The sequence below is a fragment of the Leptosomus discolor genome, chromosome 5, assembly GCF_034619465.1.
Source record: "Leptosomus discolor isolate bLepDis1 chromosome 5, bLepDis1.hap2, whole genome shotgun sequence".
In the NCBI taxonomy this organism is placed as follows: Eukaryota; Metazoa; Chordata; class Aves; order Leptosomiformes; family Leptosomidae; genus Leptosomus; species Leptosomus discolor.
In genome coordinates this window covers 71,737,268-71,756,992 of record NC_141395.1, presented here as the reverse complement: position 1 = coordinate 71,756,992, position 19,725 = coordinate 71,737,268, and the positions used below count along the sequence as shown (strand labels likewise).

The following is a 19,725-nucleotide window of genomic DNA, read 5'->3' as shown; positions in this document are numbered from 1 at the left end:
TGTCAGTGTGCAGTGGGATCTGCATGTAAATGTGCGGTGCAGTGGAAGCTCTGTGGGGACCCCTGGAGCATATTCATGCTGTTTATATGACAGATGGGATTCATCTCCCCAGTAATGTCTCCATCTGGGTTAGGTGTTCTGCTTACTTGGATGGTGAAGATATGGTCAAGGCAGTCAATGGAGTTCAGGATGTGATTTATCTGATTGAATGTAGATGCATCATCCTGGACACTTTTGGTTGGATCTCTGCCGACTACAAATGTCATCAAGAGTGACTGGCTCTGCGGTAGGGACCAATAGGGCAGACATCAGCACTTAGTCAGAAGAGCCCCCTCAGTTTGTGTAGGCACCAGGCAGTTTAGGAGCCTAATTTCCACACGTGGTCAAGTAGAAAAAGGAGAAGTCCTTCTTAGGTTACATGGTGTGAAGGAGAAGAAACAATCTGGTTTCCAGAAGAGGCGCCACATACCTCACATTCAGCTCATTCCTTAAGAACATCCACTTAAGGAGTGCTGTGGATTCTCACCTCGCTGCTGTGTTGTAAAATTTCCCCATGGCAGCAAGCTCAAATGGAGGATCCAGAAGAAATGCACCGCACTCCTGGACCTGAGTCCCCGGCAGGCATAGTGGTTAGCAAATGAGCAAGGGACAATTTCCACTGTTTCTACTCTTTTGCCTGAGTGAGTAGGACAAGAGCATCGTCTTGCCAGCAAACTGATGCAACTGCTTCCAAGACCTGGTCTGAAACAGAGCATTATCATTATTTTTGCATGCATTCCTCCGTCGACAATCAACAGCCATTCTGCTGGCAGAGCCCCAGGCAAATAAGCCTTTATGTAAGTTCAGGAGAAGTGGGAAGCAAAACTTGCTTGCTGTAAAGTCTGAGACTTTTTTTGCTGTGGGGTATCACCTCCCAGGATGAACTCTGCAGGCAAAGAGAAGCAGCAAACATGCGCCTGTCAGTGATGCTAGCCACTGGGTAACTTGCTTTTCTCTCTTCATTTTCCAGCTGCTGGCTGTCGTTAGAGGGAGGTCTTCTCTATGCCTTCGTGGGACCTGCGGCTGCTGTTGTTTTGGTATTTAAGCTTGGCTGAAAGCTTTTTTTTTTTTTTCTTTTTTATCTTATAGCACTTTCCTCGTTCTTTCAATCCAAGAATGCCCCTCTCTGTTTCCACTCATGTTTTGAATAGCTTTCTCCTTCAGGAATGAAAAGCAAAGTGTTAGAAGCCAGCAGTCTGGGGTGGGTTTGATTCTGAAATATCATATGCCTCAGATCTCAGCCTTCCTCTCTTTCCTCTCTGAGGTCCTCTAGACATCTGATTGATGCTTTACCTTGGTTTTGCCCTATCTGGATGGAAGTGCAGGGTGATGGTGGAAAACTCTGACATTAACTCCTTTGGAAAGTGCAGTTACTGGTTGCTTTCAGACCGGGCTCTGCCTCCACAGCCAGCTTTATTTCTGGTCTGTCCCAGGTAGCCGGTGCATGTGAGCAGCTTCCATATTTGCAGGTGAAATGGAGGTCCTCAAGTCAGTGCCGAGGTGGTCCTTTGTGACCCTAAAAATGTCGCGTTTGCTTCTAGTTCAAAGGGATGGCATCGTTAAAGTGAACATTCCTAAACTCTGCCCCATCAGCTCATGCATGGTGGGGAGTCTGTCCTGCTGTCCCCTCACCCTTGGCTCCAACACAGCACCAAAGCCAGTCTTGGCCAGTTATTACCTGAGTTGAAGGTGTCACTCAGGAGATGACTTACCTTTCATCAAGCTTCCCTGCTGTTGAAGCCTCACTGGCCATGAGAAATCTTGACTGTCAGGGTTCAAAGAATTTCATAACTGCTGGTCCTCTAGGAAATCCCTCCTGCAGCAATTTCAGATGGGTTTAACACCACATTGGAGCCTCTCCGTGTCAGTGACAGTCTGCAGTTTCTCTCTAGCCCAGTATTTTATCCGGTGGAGGAGCTGTACATCCTCTAAGGCTCAACTGCCCTGGAGGGTCCCACAGGAGTGGGGTTGTTGACACTCACAATTTCTTTTCCAGATCAGGCTTTTGTTTCATGCAGTGCCTGGGGGGTTAACTGCCCTGCAGCAGGAGCAGGCTTGCAGGAGAATAGCTACACAAAAAGGTCTCCCTGCCTCTATTCTCACTGCTGTCATCACACATCAAACCACCTTGGTGCCACTGTTTTATCACAATGACAAAGAGACAAGCCTGCAGTTGCCCTTCCTCTAAAACAAAGCAAAGCTAGTATCAATTTAGGGTCTTTAGCATAGGGCTGCAACACAGATAGCAGGCAGCAAGGAGTGGGGATAAGCAGATGTTCATGCCAGTCAGTCATTAGATCTCTGTAGGCACGTGATAGTTGGATTTCCCTCAGTAATGTAGCTGATGGGGGTCAGGGTCTTCTTTATAGCCAGGATAATCGACAGGAGCATTAAGTGGCTTAGTGCTTTCACGGGAACTAGCTTTTTGCCCCGATAACTCTGGCTCAGTGGCTTGAATGTTCAATAGACAGCAGTGATTAGGAGGCAGGGAGCTTTGGTAGTGCCCAGAGAAGGGGGAGTCAATCTGCTGCCTCAAGCCATCTTGCTTTTGTTGTGCTAAAGCCAAGAGAAGCAATCTTTTGGCTTTCCTTAGCGTTTTTAAAGCATGAGAAAAACCACATGAGCCTGCTTCCATTTGGCATCTCAGTTTTCACTCACCATCGAAGCTGAAAATGGAGATGCCCTTACAGAGAGTTCAACACCTGCAAGTGGTTGTTCATACAGCTGAGCATAGGAAGTGGTGAATCATCTCTGGAGATGCCTGTCCCTATTCAGTACCTAGAGAGAGAGCCCACACGCCTAGTTTAGACCAACTAGTTGCTAGCCATTGCTGGCTAAAGTGAGAAGTGAATGCTGCCCAAGTTGGTATATATACTGAGGAGCTCGGGGAAGAAGAAGCATCAAAAGCCTTTTTATAAATGGGAACAAACAGATAAGTTCATTAAGTTGCCCAAATTCACGCTGTGACCTTTTAGCAGAGCCAGAAGTTGAACACACAGTTCTCAAGCGTGCACTGCCCACAGGACTGGACAGCTTTCTCTTCTCCATGTACTTCGTCCTGATTTCAGGTTGACCACATCAGTGATGGAGGGAGAGTCCACCTGGGTCAACATAAGGACAGTCAGGCTTTTGCAGGGCTGTACAGAGGATATGAAGCTGTGCTGCTTTCAGGACAGATTTGCTCCAGAGACAATACAGCTGCTGTTGTGCAGAGGTGTGCAGATCAAGGTAGGACTTGACTCTGTGCCCAAGCTCTTTCTCACCCAGAACTCTGATGGGTATGATACGTAGATGCCCAGGTGACTTTGCACATAGCTGCCAGCTACAGCTGAGCTTGTTACCTCTGCCTTAGTCCTGGCTAGGCTAGACTTGTGCTCACTCCTCCCAAGCCATTCAAGCATCCCTGCACTGCAGCTCTCCTACCAATGTGATTTTTCTATGACCTGTAGTAACCTTCTTCCTCCACACCCTCCCTTATTATTCTCCACATTGGAAAAAAGGCCTGTGGCTTGGAGAGTATTAAGATGGTTGCCCTGCAGCTTCAGCAATATTTGCAACTTGCAGCCAGTCTGCTAACACTGAACACCAGCAAAGGTTTGATCTTTAGTCTTAAAAATCCCACCAACCTGAAATGCAGAGCTGTTGCAAGTAGTTTTACTCGCCTAGCTCAGCTGAAGCAGCCGGGTGATGATTGCGTGTAGGTTGAAGGCAACAGGTTGCTGCAGGGAGAGACTCATGGCATGGTGAAGTCAGGAGAGAGAGTCATCAGTCATCAGGTTTGGGTTATCTCAAGGGCTAAATCTCAGACTTGTGTCTTTGCTGCTGGATAGCATCCCAGAGATAAGGCAGTAAAGCTACAGTGCATGTTATCCAAAGTGGCTGTGTTTAGAAGCGTGTCCATGTTATATCCCTGACTTTACAAAGGAACAGAGCCAGGATCAGAGCAAGATGTCGATCGTAATGATCAATGTACTGGATAAAATAGCTTTTATTTATTAAAACAATTGTTTGTCATCTCCCCTGCTATATGTGAATGAGAACACACACTGGGTTGTAGCCAGCCCCAGGAGCAATCCAGCCTGCCACACTTCAACCCCATCTTTTCTACTGCCTTGCTGCACCTTAAAGAAAAGTCTCTCTTGCACTGACCAGCCTCCAGCACAGTGAAGAAGGATCAGCAAACTGAAAGTGCTCTCCCTCTCTCCAAGCACATAACTAGAGTTTGATTTCCTGCTGATCCTTGGCTGAGTTACTGTGTCTGACTTGCCAGTGTTTTTTCTCTGAAACAATACCATGGTGAGCTCTAGAAATGGACACGCAGCTGTGGAGAGTAGTCCACTGACCCAGCAGCTGAGGCAAAAGAAAATAACTGCTATTTGTGAGATCTTCCATTTATTCCCAGCTGTGGACTCCGCATCAGTGAGCTGGGTCGTGTCCTGCTGAAACCAGCAATCCAAACTCAGAAAGGTTGGTCGTTTTTAAGGATGATTTAGCCAATTTAGTGGAGGTTTGGCTTGAGCAGACATCTCCTTTCCTTTGGGCTAGGTGTTGTACTAGGTGTCTCTTAGGATCACCTCTCAAGGGTCTATTAAACTCACCAAGGCTCTCAGCTATCGTGTAGTGTTGCACGTCTCTGAATTTGTCCTTAAATGTTCCCTTGCAAGCCCCATATGCAAAAGAGCATCTAGCACATTGTTCTATCAACATCAGATGTTTCACTGGCAGCAAAACCAGGAGAGTGTCACTTTTTTCCACCATCAGTGCTGTGCCTCCATGAAGAGGGTGGTGCTCGTGTCTCACTAATGTGTTCACATTCAAAGGTTGCTGAGGTTTGGATGAGGTTTGTAAAACAGATGCAGCTGGCAGCAGTGAATGCCGTCAGAAAGGCACAATGAGAAGTTTAGGATCGCTTTGAAAGACCTCAGCTCTGTACAGCCCGTATTTCACTATGGATATTTATACCCGATTGATACAGACATCCATGCTCTCACCTTAACAAAGTAGACCATTGGGCAGCATGCAGTTATCCTGCCCCTGGAATTTTTTTGGAAATGACTAGATAGCTAATCTACGTGCTGTGCCAGCTGCGGTATCTCCCAAGACATTCCACCATAGTAGCTGATGTTTCTACTTGATCCAGTGCTCCTCCACCTCTTATTTTGAGAGCAGTGGTGCTGGTTCACCAAGAAAGAAGAGTGACAAGCTGTCTACACTGCACCACCCAATCCTCTTAATGGTGCTGCCTTGGTAGTACAGACTCCAGAAGGCATTTCTGAAAGTAGCTGGTGTCAACCCACTGCTGTCCCCTGTATTTGCCAATTTGTATTTGTATTGCCCTGAAAAATTGTTCTTGTGCCTGGAGTTTGCCATGTTAGACCTCAAGCATGCATTGGGCTTCAAACAGCCCAGCAGGCGTCTGAGCATTTTACAGTCTTGTCCTGGTTCATGGAGACCTCTCTGATCTGCTGCCAGCTGCATACTGCTCTCCTGAACTCACGGATGCGTGGCCAGGGGAGGTGGGACAGGGTGGAGAGGGAACGGAAGGGGTGGTGGCCTGCAGAAGTGTGACTGTACTACCTGGCTTTGGGAGAAACGGGAAGGACTTAGCTTGCCAAATGTTGGGTTTTTTTCCTTCTATGCTACCAAGTTTGACCTGACCCACTTGAGAACAAAATTGTGTGTTGTTTCTCTTTTGACAGGTGAACATGGTTATTGGCATTCTGGTTTTTAACAAACTTGTATCCAAAGATGGAATAACAGATAAGAAACTGAAGGAACGGGCAGGGTATGCCTTATCAATACATCTAAGTAAAGAATGAAAAAAAAAAACCAAACAAACCACCCAAGCTTGTGATCAATAACCAGGCAAGGAATGCAAAGAGAGGTTGGAGAGTGCAAACAAAAATACAAAAGCAGATTTAAACAAAATGAAAGAAAAAACTCTGGTTGGTTTAATCTCTCTGCCTTGTCATTCAGTGCAGCAGAGACAAAAGATCCAAGAAGCAGTGCTGTGTTACTGGAGAGGAAGGTTAGAAGTTCATCTCTTTGTGAAAATGGCTTCAGCCCAGGCTGATGTACCCTCCTGAAGATAAAGGAGAGCAAAGTGAGTCTTCTCACTAACTTCTAGAGACAGCAGCTGGATCAGAGAGGGACTTACCCTTGCTGAGTGTGGCACATGGCATGGGCTGTGTAACAGAGAAGTCATGTCTAATGGCTGGCAGGTGGCTGAGGGACAGCAAAAGGATGTGATACTTTTAAGGAAAGCCTCTTTGGAGGTCTAGAAATGAACAGGTTAGTAGATGGATGGATGGATGTGTAAAGGGGAGGACTGGTAAGTAAAAATAATTATTCTGCAAGAAAAATATTCTGACACCACCTGAGATTCTTTATCTTCTTCACAGTCACCACCCCAGCCTCCATCCCTGAGGCCTGGGGTTTGTGTTACCCGGTTTTCTTTGTAGTATAAATTGAAGAGCTGACGCCACAGTCTTTATCACCCTGATGTCACTAAGGGTTGGCTGGGGTGGCACCTACAGGCCTCTCTGTTGGGTTACTTCCAAGCTCTGGTGACAACGGCTATTTCATCATTAGCTCGATCAGGATGAGACCCCCCCCTTCACCTTCATTTCTAGAAATGAGTCTGTAGCCTGCTCAGACTTTACCCCTGAGCTATGCCATGCTCCAAGCAAAGGACAGAAATGGCACACTGACACTCTCAGTCAAATCAAATGCACAGGTCAGCCTCGCTACTGATGTTAGTACATTATTTTCCACTGCCTTGGCTTGCTGTTGCAGTCACAGAAACTATCTCCTTACGTGCTGCTAGGAAAGACAGGGTCGTGTGCTCTCACTTGTTCATTGATGGCAGTTGATTTATCACTGCGGATAATGATCATGTTCTTGAAGGACGCAGTTGTTTACAAAGAGACAAGGAGAGCAAGAGGTGTTCTGTGCTTCTACACCAGGGCTACAGGCAGAGCGTAAATCTTTAGGAGGCTGGGGGAGAAGATACAAGATATACCCTGTCTATGGAAGTGGGCACCTGTCACCTTGTCTGCTGCACTCCTAGGCTTCACAGAGGGGATAAACTTCTTTATCCACTGTGGTTCTGCAAAAGCCTTAGGCCCTAAAATTGGGTCTCAGAGGGTAGAGGCAGAAAGTACAGACGAGGTTTGATATTCCTGCCGTTGCACTATTGAGTAGTTCTGGTGGAAGTGGTTTTTAATTGAGTGACGGCAGCAAAACTGAGGGTAGAAGCAAGCTCTTATCCAGCCAGGGGAGAAACACAGGAGCCTGTGAAGGTTCATGTTGTATCAGCAGTGTTGACATGGCCAAGCAGCGTGGTCCCTCGGCACAGCAAAGAGGGGAATCTCGATGCCTGAGCAGTGCCGTGGTCATGATGATAAGAGGACACTTAAGCACGTTTGGATGATCAGAGGTATCGGTTGCTGTTGGGTTGAACAGGTACTCGAAAGGGTGACCTTGGTGCATTCCTTAAAGTAGCTACTAACAAGCGAGTGCTTTATTCTGGGTGATGCCTTCTTCACACAGAGAGAACTCAAGAAAATACCCAAACTGCTGACTGAGTCAGCAAGATAGCAGATAGCAAGATAATTGCACTTGAAAGTCAGCACTGAAATAAATGGTTTATTGGATTAGCAAGGCAGCACGTTACTGTCTCTCAGTCTCTTTCCCTCTCTAATCTAAACTGCATAGAGAATGACCTAATTTAATACATAGTAGCTGGTTATTGATCACATTCACAGTTGAACTTTGAAACAAAACCTACAAAGCAAAAAAAAAAAAAAAGTGTCATTTTTCTGATGTTCTTTGTTTTTTTCTTTCTTTTCTCTTCCCCCCCCCCCCCCTCTTTCGTGTCTGTGTGTGTGTGTGCAGCACTTTTAAGCCTTCTCTGTGCTCAATGATTTTGTTCTCCTTTCGAAGTGCACCCGCTGAGAGTGAGGAAGCACTTTTGAGAGCTCTGGTGCCCCTTCCCTTTAGCTAGCCGCTTCTGGCCTGGGCTTGGGAACCGTGTTGGAAGGTAGATCTGAAGATAATCGGAATGAGTAATGGCCTTGGAGATGTTTGGATCTGACAAGATGTTATAAAGAAACGTTGTGTTTCCTTTAGCAGAGGCAAGAAGTATGGTTCAGTGTTGCAAAAGAAAAAAGGGAAAAGAACAAAAGAGGGGGAAAAAAAGTCCTGTTGAACATTAAGTGGAGCCCCGCACATGTACCACAGATCAGTTGGCATAAATAAATCACTGCTAACAGTTCCTGTGAAATTATACCTGAGACACGATAGGTTTTGCCCTATACTTAGCAGAGGAAATTGCTATGATTACTGTTGTCATGTCTGTCAGAAAACGTTGACTTTCTAATGGCAATGACTTTATAGCTACATCATAAAACCAGGCTGTAGAGAGTTGGGTGTGATTACCTGGAGAGCTGGAGAAATGCACACGACTGCCCCAACTCCTGTCCAGGCGCGGGAGAAAACCGTGCAAGTGTCTCCTGGCAGAACAGTCTCCGTTTGCGGTCAGCTGCACCCGCAGCGTTTGAGCTCTGGTGATGGGAGTGCTACTAAAAATGAATGTTTTCATGTCAGATGCAGGAGCCTTTAAGATGAATTTTAAATTTATTCAGCCAGTGTTTATTCCAGAAGCATTTGTGTGCTCACGCAGCCAGGGGAGAAGAATGAGACTATAGGGTATATTCACAATGGCTAATTTTAGCCTGCTGAGTTTAATCTCCCTAGGCTTCCTCTGTAACTATCGGAGAGAGATGGGAGCCTTGTTTAGTTGTTCCAACTTGCCCCTGAGAGGACCTCTACTTCTTTTATCTCTCTGTTGATTGTAGAGAGGACTTGAGAAAGTTTGCCCCAATACCTGGTGTGAAATATTCTCTGCGCGACTGTCCTGGCGGGGTGTAACAGAGCTGGATTGTCAATGCATAGAGAAGAAAATAATTGGAAAGATAATAACGACATTAAAATAGGAACAGACAGGGATTGCCCGTCATCTGGGAATGTTTCACGTTGGAAGCAGTGCTCCTGCTCCTTGGGCTGTGCATGCTGTAAAGCACCGTTCAATAAAAGGTAGCAAAGTCCAGGCTCCAATGAACACACCAGATGAGTCCATGAGCTGTTTGTGGATATTTAGGGAGCAGCAACAGCTAAATTAAATTAATGCATTATTCACTGTGATTATTTCATTAGCTATCCTTTCATACGTACAGACACCAATATAAACCTGCTATGGAAATTCAATATATTAACAACTTCATCCCCCAACAAGAACAAATTAGAATATAAATTTATCCACATCTGTGCCTACTGCTTACAACTTTCTACATAAATACACCCAACAGCACTTACAGTTTTGTGTTATAGTGGTCTTTTGGCCAGTTCTTTGTGATTCAGTGTCATTCATGTTTTTTCTGGTATAGTTTTCCATCAAATTCCTCAAATCAATCTGCTTTCTTTTTGCTGCCTATCTCTGCCTCTCTCTGTCTCTCTGCTTATCTGTTCTTTGTGGCTTATAGATCTGTGGATAAGCTGTCTTTTTTTAAGGGTCATGCACTTAATGCCTCTCAAGACCCACTTTAACTTTGGTTCAGCCATTGTCTTCACTGGATTTACACCATCCTTCCTGGAAGATATGTATCTATTGACACAGGAGCTAATTTTTTCTGTGTCTGAAGGCTGAAATTTTGTGTGGGATACCTTAGCCGTTACTCTGAAAGGGAGTAATGGCTTATGTCACTGTAATTAAAAGACCAATCAATAGCCACTTGAAAGTGGGCCTCTAGGACCACTGATAATGCTGTGTTGGTGTTCATGGGGATGTTCTTTTTGCAGCGAGACTGAACACAAAGCTGTGAAAGTTAAGAAACAATCTGTCAAGTTTCCTGATCTCTCTCCCAGGCAGGGTAGGCCTGTGAAACCCCTAGCAATTGGTACCTGCAAACATCACCCCTTACCAGCTGCTCTGCCATCACCCAAGAATGACAGACCTACTGTCCCTTGGCAGTGATGTTCATACCTTCTCTGATATCAGGCACTCCATGTAGGTCTGTGGGATGTTTCACAGACTCCTCCCCATTTCCTAAGCCAGATCTGGTGTGGATGTCTACCCATGCAAATGAGAGAGTGCACACAAACAAGTAAATTTTGCAAAGAAACAGGGCCAATGCCAAGCTAATGTGGCTTCTGAGCTCCTGAGTCAGAGCTGACTGGCCACTTAGGTGTGTTCACACACATCAGCTTCTAAAAATCATGAGGACATGCGCTTTAGCAAATCCCTGCAGCCTCTTGTACCAGCAGCCCACAATGGCCTGGTTCTGTGACTGATCCCATCCAGAAAAAGCGGGAGCGACTGATGTGAGTAAGTCTCAGTGTTCATCCCAAAGATGTTTTCAGCTCCAAAACAAGATCTGAGAGAAGAAATGTCTCAAAAGCAGTCAGTCTGGCTCCCTTCTGGGTAGGTTGCTGGTCTTACAAAACACCCAAGCTCATGCTTACCTTCCAGGACATAAACAGTATCACTTGCATGTCCTTCATCACAGATTAAGCTATAAAAGAGTGGCCTTTCTCCTGGTATTGTCAGCTGCCATGTGGGGATCCCCACCAAGGGGAGGATTAGCACACAAGGGCCAGTGGAGAAAATATAGGACTTATCCCTTGCATTGCTTTAGGAAAGAAGATAAGCAGACACAGTCCCCACAGCCCTACTTCTTGCCTTCTACTGCACAACCCTGCCACCTTTTTTGTTTTGGACCAAAAAGGCCAGGAGGGAAAAGAGCAATTTCTCAAAAACAAACCAAAAGAAGGAGGCGGAGACTGGGAAAGCAGTACTGATTTCTCTTCCATGGGTGCCAGAGAGAGACACCCTGAATATGGCAAAACATTCACCAACACAGTTCCACGCTCTCCAGCGGCACCAACACATCTCTGAATTGTACATTTTTCCCATTTCCCGCATCTGGAGTGGTACAGATGAGAGAGTTTTATTCCTGCCTGTCTTTCATTTCTCTTTTCACACTGGGTATGGTTGGTTGGTTCCCTTTCTTCTTTCTTCCTTTCTTTTGTTCTTTCTTTGTTTTGGCTTCTCTTTCCCTTTCCTTTCTACGTTTGTGTTCATAAGCAAAGTGTTTTGTTTTGTTTCAGTCTTTTGGTTTTAATTGCAGTCAGATGGCAGTGCCCCTTTACGGCATGACGCTCAAATGTTCCAAGTGTGGAGTAGTTTCTTCTGCTGAAGTTTCGGCCACAGCCACCAGTAACGCCATGTTAGTTCCTCTAATTTCAACTTCTTTTCTTTCTTTCTTTCCACTTTCTTTTTTCTTTTTTTTTTTTTTAATTTATTTTATTTCCCTCTTTCATTTCCCTGCACTCATCAGCCCTTGTTTGTTTTCTGTCCCCATGTTCCCACCCACCTCCCCACATCCCCAGCTTTCCCTGACCTCATTCTGTGGGCCATGAGTAGTGTAGGGCTCCTGCCACATCCCTGGAGCAAAAGCTGATGGGCTGGATCCAGAAAAGCGCTTTATAACATGCCTAGATTTAAGCATGTGAGCAGCCTATGGAAGACAAAGGCACTCTTCATTTCTTGGAAGCTGGGTATTATGCTTAATGTCCCCATTTAATTTAGTTCTTGGAGTTACAGACTTAAAGATGTGGTTCTCATTAATTCTGATGGTAGACAGGGGCCTCAAACTCCATCTTTGTGGAACACTTAAGCATGTGCTTGAGGTTTTTACTCCAGAGGCTGCAGAGCGTTGAGTATAATTTAAGTGAGTTGATGAATCACTTCTAAGTGTACTTTTTTCTCTTATAAAAGGCTAAAGTTAAGTTTAATACCTCGTAGGGCTGCAGTTCTGATTTGATAAGTGATGACTGCCTCTTTTGGACCCCTAAAAGCACTTGGATTTAGTTCTCAAAATCTTAAAGCATTTCATAGCTCTGAGTTACAAAAGTCAAATGGTGTTAAATCTTTTCTTAGATGATGCTGGAGTTAGTAAAAATAAAAACTAAAAAATCATGAAAATGCCAGAGCTTTGTTCTGCGGGAGAAATTGTTGCTAATTATATAGTTGGCTTTTTTCCCAAAGGTTAAGGTAAAAGGGAGAGTGATGGGGGAAGGTTTGTCTTTCTTCCTTCCCTTTTTGAAATTTTCTTATCAACATAATTCCCAAGTGATGCTATATTTTGGGTTTGATGTCTAAAGTAACATATGTAAAATGTGTGAAAGGAACAGTCTCAGATCTAGACATTTATTTTGAAAACTCCTACCTTTAATTATTCTAAACAAAAAGAGGCAGCTGAGTGCCGAATGTCAAATTGTAGAACTCTAAAAGAAAATCAAAATACAAGTTTTTCTCCTTTTATTTTTTTTTTCTGAAAACTGAGCCATTTATATAAAATCCAAAAGAGTTTAAGGAAAAAAGTACATTTCTGTAAAACAACTAATTGTCGTTAGAAAAAGAGAACATGCAGTCACCTCTGTTAAGAGCTAGCAGTTTCTATGAGATGCAAAACCTAAACAAAAGCTCATTTATTTCTCACTGCTGAAGTAATTTACTTACCTTTTGCAACAGTGCCCAGCTGAGCTGGTGAGATGGCATTGGTCCAGACACGTGTACCACAAGTCTGGAATTAGCAGGTCACTGCATTTTGGTTTCCTGCGACTGCAGAGGAATGCTAAACCAGCAGAACCTTTACTATTAATAAATTAGACCGTGAAATAGGAGAGGCTTTCAGTTCATAGTAAATTCATTTAAAAAGTAAAACAATCTGAAATCCTTCTCTCATACTGTCTGACAGTGATCTGCCTTAAATCACATATTCTGATTCATCTTAAATCAGAAGAACCCAGACCTCCTAATTATCCTGCTTTCCTAATTTATGTGATTTGGTAGAAATTGGAGGGCTCTTGTAAGAGGATATGTCTTTTGATTCCCAGCAGATAGAATACCTTAGATGATAAATTCCAGTACTGGTTTTGTTGTTTGTCCTGAAGGGTTCTCTGCTCTTGTCCTTGCAAAGGCACCACTCAGTAATACATGAATTAGTTTGCTCAGTCCTTATCTGCCCATCTATTGTCCACTTCATTCTGCAGCTGAACTCTTTCTGCTTTTCTTCCTCCAAATCTATGGTAAATGAGGTTGTCAATAAGGCAAAGCACTGATTATGCCTCATGCCTTGATTATGCTTCATGCCACTGCCACCATTCTGCTGGCCTTTATCCCAGACCTTGGACCAGCTTTGCCATTCAGTTTTGAAGTCTTGTGATGTAAATCAGATGCCATGGGGATTCATGGCTTGTCTCTGACCTGGAATTAACCATTGTTGTTTGTTAGAGAGCACATCACGGATGTTCTGCCTTGTTCCTGCTGGGGTTGCTCATGCCCTCTCCAGCTTACCTCCCGTAGGTTTGAGAGGCTTGTTTCTGGGATAGCATGGCTTGAAAGGATAGATTCTTTTGTCCATTTTTCTTTGCTTTTGAAATCATGGAAGTTTTGAGCAACTCTGTGGTAATATCTGTGCCTAAGAGAGAAGGGGATGTGTTACTGAGGGGAAATATGGTAAACCACTGATGGGAGAGCACGTAGTAATCATGACAGGAGTGAAAAAATATGCACTGGAAATTGTGCAATTTCTCAACTTGGGCAATGATAAAAAGGAAAGCTTTGGATGTCTGTAAGCTGTTAAGGGTTAGTTAGACTTGACAAGTGTGCGTTAAAAAAAAAAACTCTCCCCTTCAGGTTGTTCTGGAGAAGATGCTGGGCATATTTTGCCATTGGAAGACCTCTGTTCCCATATTTCCTTCCTTTTATTGCTGCATGTAGTATAGCCTCAGCCTGTGAAATACTGCCTTTTTATTAATTTTTCTTTGCTACGTGTGATTTTTTTTTATCTGAGACAGGGAAAAAGTATCTCAGGGGCATGACATTTCTTTGTACTTGCTGTGAATGAGAGGACATCCACTGTAGATACCAGGGACTGCTATTGGATGGATGGATGGACGGAAGGAAGGAAGGAAGGAAGGAAGGAAGGAAGGAAGGAAGGAAGGAAGGAAGGAAGGAATTCCTGCCAGGCAGTGCATTGCAAATATGGACTCTCAAGTTCTGACCATAGGGAAGAGACTGGCCCAAGACTGAGGCTGTGAAACAGTGTATTCTGCTTGCAGGCAACCCATGCAAGAGTCAGTGTCAGGGAGTCATCATGACCTTGCTCATGCATCACCCCTGTTACGTCATTAGAAGCTCATGTGTCAAATCTCCCATCCAAGGGATTTACTCTTTTTCTTGGCTCAAAGTCATTTCAGGAAATCTTAGATGTCAAATTTTCTGCCCGTATTGTAGTTCCAGGACTAATGTGACCCAACATTTCCATGCATGGCCGGTTTTATGAAGGAGACTGTTCCTCAGGAAAGTGTTGTTCTCATAGTTCAAGAGATTTGAAATTGTATCCTTACCTGGGGATAATACTTGGGCCCTGCAGGTCTTTGCTTGGACTGTCAAAGAACCACTTCCTTTGTTAGGGTGGAATAACGAAGCAGTCTGCCCGTAGCTACTTCATTACCTGCCTGACTCATTTAGAGGCATTTGATTTCCTGTTCCCCTAATTATACGCTTCAGATTGCAGCAACTGAGAGAAGAACCATCTTTTGGAGAAGACAGAAATAATATCTTGTGTTTCTGTGTTGCCTGGGCATAGAAAGAGCAGCACAGTGCCCCCTCATTTCTCGTCACAGATTTCCTATCTTGGTTATACGGGCATTGAGTTAAAGGGAGTTTCTCTGAAACTGTCCCTAAAATTGGGGCAACACTCTTGCTTTTAGGAGAAACACGCGTTAGAGGAGGGATAAAGCACGAGAGAATGAATAAGGTAAATCCTTGTACTGTGGTTTTCCTGTAGCAGAACTGCTGTGATGCACGAATAACACGCTCATCAGAACAGTGGAGCAGCAAGTGCCACTCTGTGCATCAAGTAAGGAGCCGTCCATTGTCTTAGATGTTGAGTCCACCAACCATCTCCCTTTTCAGAGCTCCTCTCCAGAAGCTGCTTTTTGAATTATAAAGTTATTTTTCCTTCTGCTGCTTCTTTAGCTTATGGTACTGTCTGCCCTGTCAGTGTTGAGTAATGAGAAGAATTGATCACTTACCTCTTTATAATAGCCCTTTACATCTTTGTTGGCATGTACTGTGTGTGTCCCTGCACTTGCCTTTTGTCAGGCTGCAGGCCTCTCAATCTTTCTTCATGCAGATCTTTGTTTCCAAAACCGTTTTTTTGCTCTTTCCACTGCTATCCTCTTAAGTGCCATCAGCTTATCCTCCTTCTTTCGCGAAGATGAAGACTCTCAAGGCTGCCAGCTAGCTAAAGAACAAAACCATGGCTAGATCTTGACATTTTTAACCAAAAGCCATCATCTGCTTGTTTCCAGAGCTGGGTCTGCTATGTGTTTTCACAAGGCTGAGTCTTTGCCATGCCAGATAAAACGGAGAACAGTGTTATTGTGGGGCCATGTTGTCACACATCATTGTGTGACAACTATATCTAGTTGCACTGTACTATGGCATTGCCATATCCCAAAGTAATGCCCTTCCTCTGCAAGGCAGTAGTAGGGTGGTGTGGTGGGAAGGAAGAATGTGCCACTACAACTGTGCTGCTGGGCAACGTAGTCATGGCATGGTCATCACAGAATAAACCAGCATTGTGCTTCCACAGTGGAGTGTAATGATCTTCCCTTGATATTGCTGTCACTCATCATGAGTGCTGTTATGTATGGGACAAATAAGAGGATCTGCCAGCTAGTTCCTTTGTCTCAAGCAGTAAAAATCCTGGATTCATTGATCATAGATAACCCATAACAAAGAGTCATTAGGTAATCAGAATGTCATTATGTAACAAATCATTTCATTTCACATCACACGGCACCATAACATGAAGTTTCTTAGGTCCTGTAAGTTATTCTGGAACCTTTTAAGGATGCACAGTACCTCCTAAAAAAGGGACAGATATAAAGGTGGCAGAAGTGTGAGTTCTGTTCTGAATTCAGCTCACAGCAGGTAGAATTAAGGGCAATGTCACAGGAAACCCACTTATTTTCCCCTGAGTTTTCTTCTGAAATTTCAGTCTTGATAAGATTTTATTTTAAATGGAACTTTTTTGAATTTAGTATTTCAAAAGCTAAGCAGAGCTCTGAAATTGAAATTAGAGTAAGTCACATTCCTATCACCTGTTGCCATCTGCTGCCTGTGAGTACAGATTATGCATTAAGTGTCAAGCAGCATTTCCATAACATTTTTAAGGGATGAATATTGTTGAGAAGGCATCTGCAAAGTGAATCACAGAGAGAGCAGAAAGGTCATACTCTTGGCTGGTGTAAGTCAGCACAACTCCATTGGGAAAATCCTGATTTACACCAGCTGAATATGTGGCGTAATACTCTTTTCATCATCTGAGTTGGAAGGGCAGAGATTTAAGTGGTGATTTTAAGTTGCTTATGTTGGGAGCAGCAGTGAAGGCCATGAGGATGTCTCGACTCAGAATGAAGTTGAATAGTTCACCCATATGGAGACTCACAGAGCAAGGGGCTGGGAAGGACTCACCAAGTCCAGCGTGAAGACAGCAGGAGCTCTGAGGAGGGCACACTGTAATCACGGATCATTGTATCTGTGCTTCGGATAGCAAATAGACTCAAGCAGTGCCTTGCTAAAGCAGAGTGCCTGCATATTATTTTTTTGAAGCAGGTTGTGAAGATAATGGATGGAAATCTAACCATTTGCTGAAGAGAAACGTAATTTACCTCCTCAGCAGCATCGCTTACAACCCGAAACCCCCATCTAAATCTTGGATTCAGATCCAACTCATGGTCAATCTGGTGTTGCGGTTCTTTTCAAGAACAGAAAACCCATCCAAATTTAGATGGCTGGTTCAGAGCCGTACTTGCAGGTCACATCCATTCTCAGGTGTGGTTGCCAGGTTTCTTGTTTGCAAATTGGTGGTAATAGCATACACATATGTGTGTATTAGGAGTATGCTGAGAGATGAAATAATTCTGGGAAGTAGAGCTGTCTAGTCCTCTCCTAGCAGCCTTTATTGATTTTGCTGGTTTCCAGCAATCACAACTGCAAGTTGCTACTGGAATGACTTCATCTACCAATCCATGCATCGAGCATGTTGTGCTTGCTGGTACTTGCATGGAAGACACATCTAGAGTGGCTTGTTATGGACCAAACCTTGTCTTTCCATTTGGCTTTTCTGCCTTTCTGATTTTTTTTTGCTGCACTTACTACTCAGCCAGTTTTAGCGATGCACCACTGAGAATGGTAGGGATGAGAGATTTCAGTATAATGAGGCAGATTTCAGAGAGCTGAGGGAGAAGTGGAACGAAAACTTCCATTTAGGAATTGTTTGGTTGAGGGCTGTCTGGCTGCTGCTTTTTTTTTTTTTTTTTTTTTTAAATAACGCTTTGAAATTATAGTTCATGTTGGACATTAAAGAACATTCAGTTTGTCATCCTGTATAAAATTACAAGGTATCAGATTATGTCATGGCCTTTACCTTACATGGAAGTCTTATAATGCTTGTTTTAATTGAAAAAAAAAAAAAAAGGATATTCCATTTCCATGCTCCTTTAGGTAAATTACACTGCTTAATAATACCACTGAGGAACACATCTGAGCCTGGACAGGTTGTAGAAATATTTGCAATCAGAGTATCGTTATGGCTATAAAAATAACCTGTCACTTCAGTATGTGGTCATTACAGCAGAACTGATGTAACAATCCTTGAAAAACTCTTAACTGGAGCCAGGGCGTTACATCCTGATGTCCATACCTCTGTCCAAGCTCCAGCTTTGTTCAGGTAGAACTCTCACTGGGGTCTGTGAGAGCGGTACCTGGATAACCAGCAAGTAAACATTATTAAAAACATGATCATATATCAGAAAATGGTAAGCAAGCCCCATGTAAGTACTTTAAAACGTGTGTCATGATATGTCCTGTAACTTATTGTGTTGCCTGTATTTGTTTGTTAGTATGTAGTTGAGGTTTTCTGCACAGAAAAATCTTGAAGTTGAGCTTGTTATTCGTCCTGTACATAGGTCTACTCTTACTTGCTAGATAAAAGCCCATAGAGAAATTCTCCTGGTACTCTTGATGCACCAGTGCTGCCAAATATACAACATGACTGACAGCTTAAAATCTCCCTAGTAAGCTGTTAAAATTGCTTGGGACCCTTTTTGGTCAGAGAGCTGAACGACTAAATAGTCCATGGGAACAGAGCTGCTATCCCATTTCTAGAGCCATCATTCATAGATAAAGTGGAGGTTCACGGGCAGTACTTGCATTACAGAAAACTGTTTTGTCCAGTTTCTGTCTTGTGAATTAAGAAGTGGCTTGAATCTTAAGTTATTTTAACCCAGAACGTCCAACCAAGAATAAACTTATTTACAATTATTGCTAAATACAGGAACAAGTGTAGTTTTTTTTTCAGAGCATTCAGCTGGGGAGACCACACAAGAAAGCAGAAAATTTTCTGTTCACAGAAGAATTGGGTCAGGTATCAGTTCTCCTGATGTTCGTTGATGTAGTGTTGTAGGAACCATCAGCTGTAGAGTAAGGGAGCAACAGCAAAATATCAGCCTCCACATCAGCTCTGTGCTTTTCTGTTTTAGTCACTTGAAACCATGACACATGTCCCCAGTGTTAGTGTCTTCCATGTGCTGTGGAAGTCCGAGTGTCTGTAACCCAAGTACCGACAGCCATCGTGACAAACCAGTCTCTGCTGCAACTGTTCCCCACCCCTTTGGCAACCTGCAGTGATTGTATTTTGTCTCCGCTCCTTGGGAAATGCCATTGTGGTGGACTAGTGACATAGAGTGGAAAGGGCATGAAAGGGGGAGTGAGGTATCTGCATCCTTCCTCCCCACCTCAAGTTTTATGCATGACTGCACCATTGAAAAGTAGTCCCTCCCCCGTAGAAACGTGTGTCACCTGTTTTGGTAGCGTGAGTGTGCAAAGCATCTTCCTGCTTCCCTGTGGCAGGGGCTCAGAAGACATCTAGCACAAGTATCCGTGTGTTGAAGAAGTCTTCTGAAGCCCCGTGGGATCAGGAGGCTGAATTAGCATCCCACGTGGGAGTGGAGGAGGCTGAACTGGAGCTGAATTCTCTTTTCCTCTCCCTTGACAGGGCATCCCTTTGGAGCTCCTGCGTGGTCCTGCCTCTCCTGGCTCTCACCTGGATGTCTGCAGTTCTGGCAATCACAGATCGGCGGTCAGCACTCTTCCAGATCCTTTTTGCCGTCTTTGACTCGTTGGAGGGCTTTGTCATCGTTATGGTCCATTGCATCCTAAGGCGGGAGGTGAGATGAATGAGTCATTTTTTTAATGTAACCAACATACTTCCCACGGAAAACCTCTGAAAAGTGTCCAGTCAACGTGGTAGCTTCTCTAATCCTGTGAGCTTTTGCCTTTGTGTAGGCAAAAATGACAGTACCAGGAGGAGGGAAGGAGGGATGAATCAATGGTTGTCATGCTGAGTGTACTGAGTGGAATTTAAGGGTCAGTCTGAGATTACCTAACATGTCAGGCTTTGCTTGTTTAACACCAAAATTAATATTTCCAGAATGTTTACATCCTACCTCCAAAAATAGAATATTAAGAAAAATAATTTCTTTCTTTGA

General features: G+C 43.9%; 1 protein-coding gene across 3 annotated transcripts in view; it reads left to right on the top strand.

The window, feature by feature from the left end:
* ADGRB1 (adhesion G protein-coupled receptor B1) overlaps positions 1–19,725 on the top strand; it is a 199,534-nt gene that overhangs the window by 157,026 nt on the left and 22,783 nt on the right. For 2 of the 3 annotated variants that reach the window (XM_086466227.1, XM_086466226.1), the window contains exons 23-26: positions 1,010–1,076; positions 5,739–5,824; positions 11,226–11,324; positions 19,233–19,404. In XM_086466227.1, coding sequence (XP_086322353.1) covers positions 1,010–1,076; positions 5,739–5,824; positions 11,226–11,324; positions 19,233–19,404 — 424 coding nt within the window. The remainder of the gene's footprint in view (positions 1–1,009; positions 1,077–5,738; positions 5,825–11,225; positions 11,325–19,232; positions 19,405–19,725) is intronic. The other variant, XM_086466228.1, reaches the window with a different exon arrangement.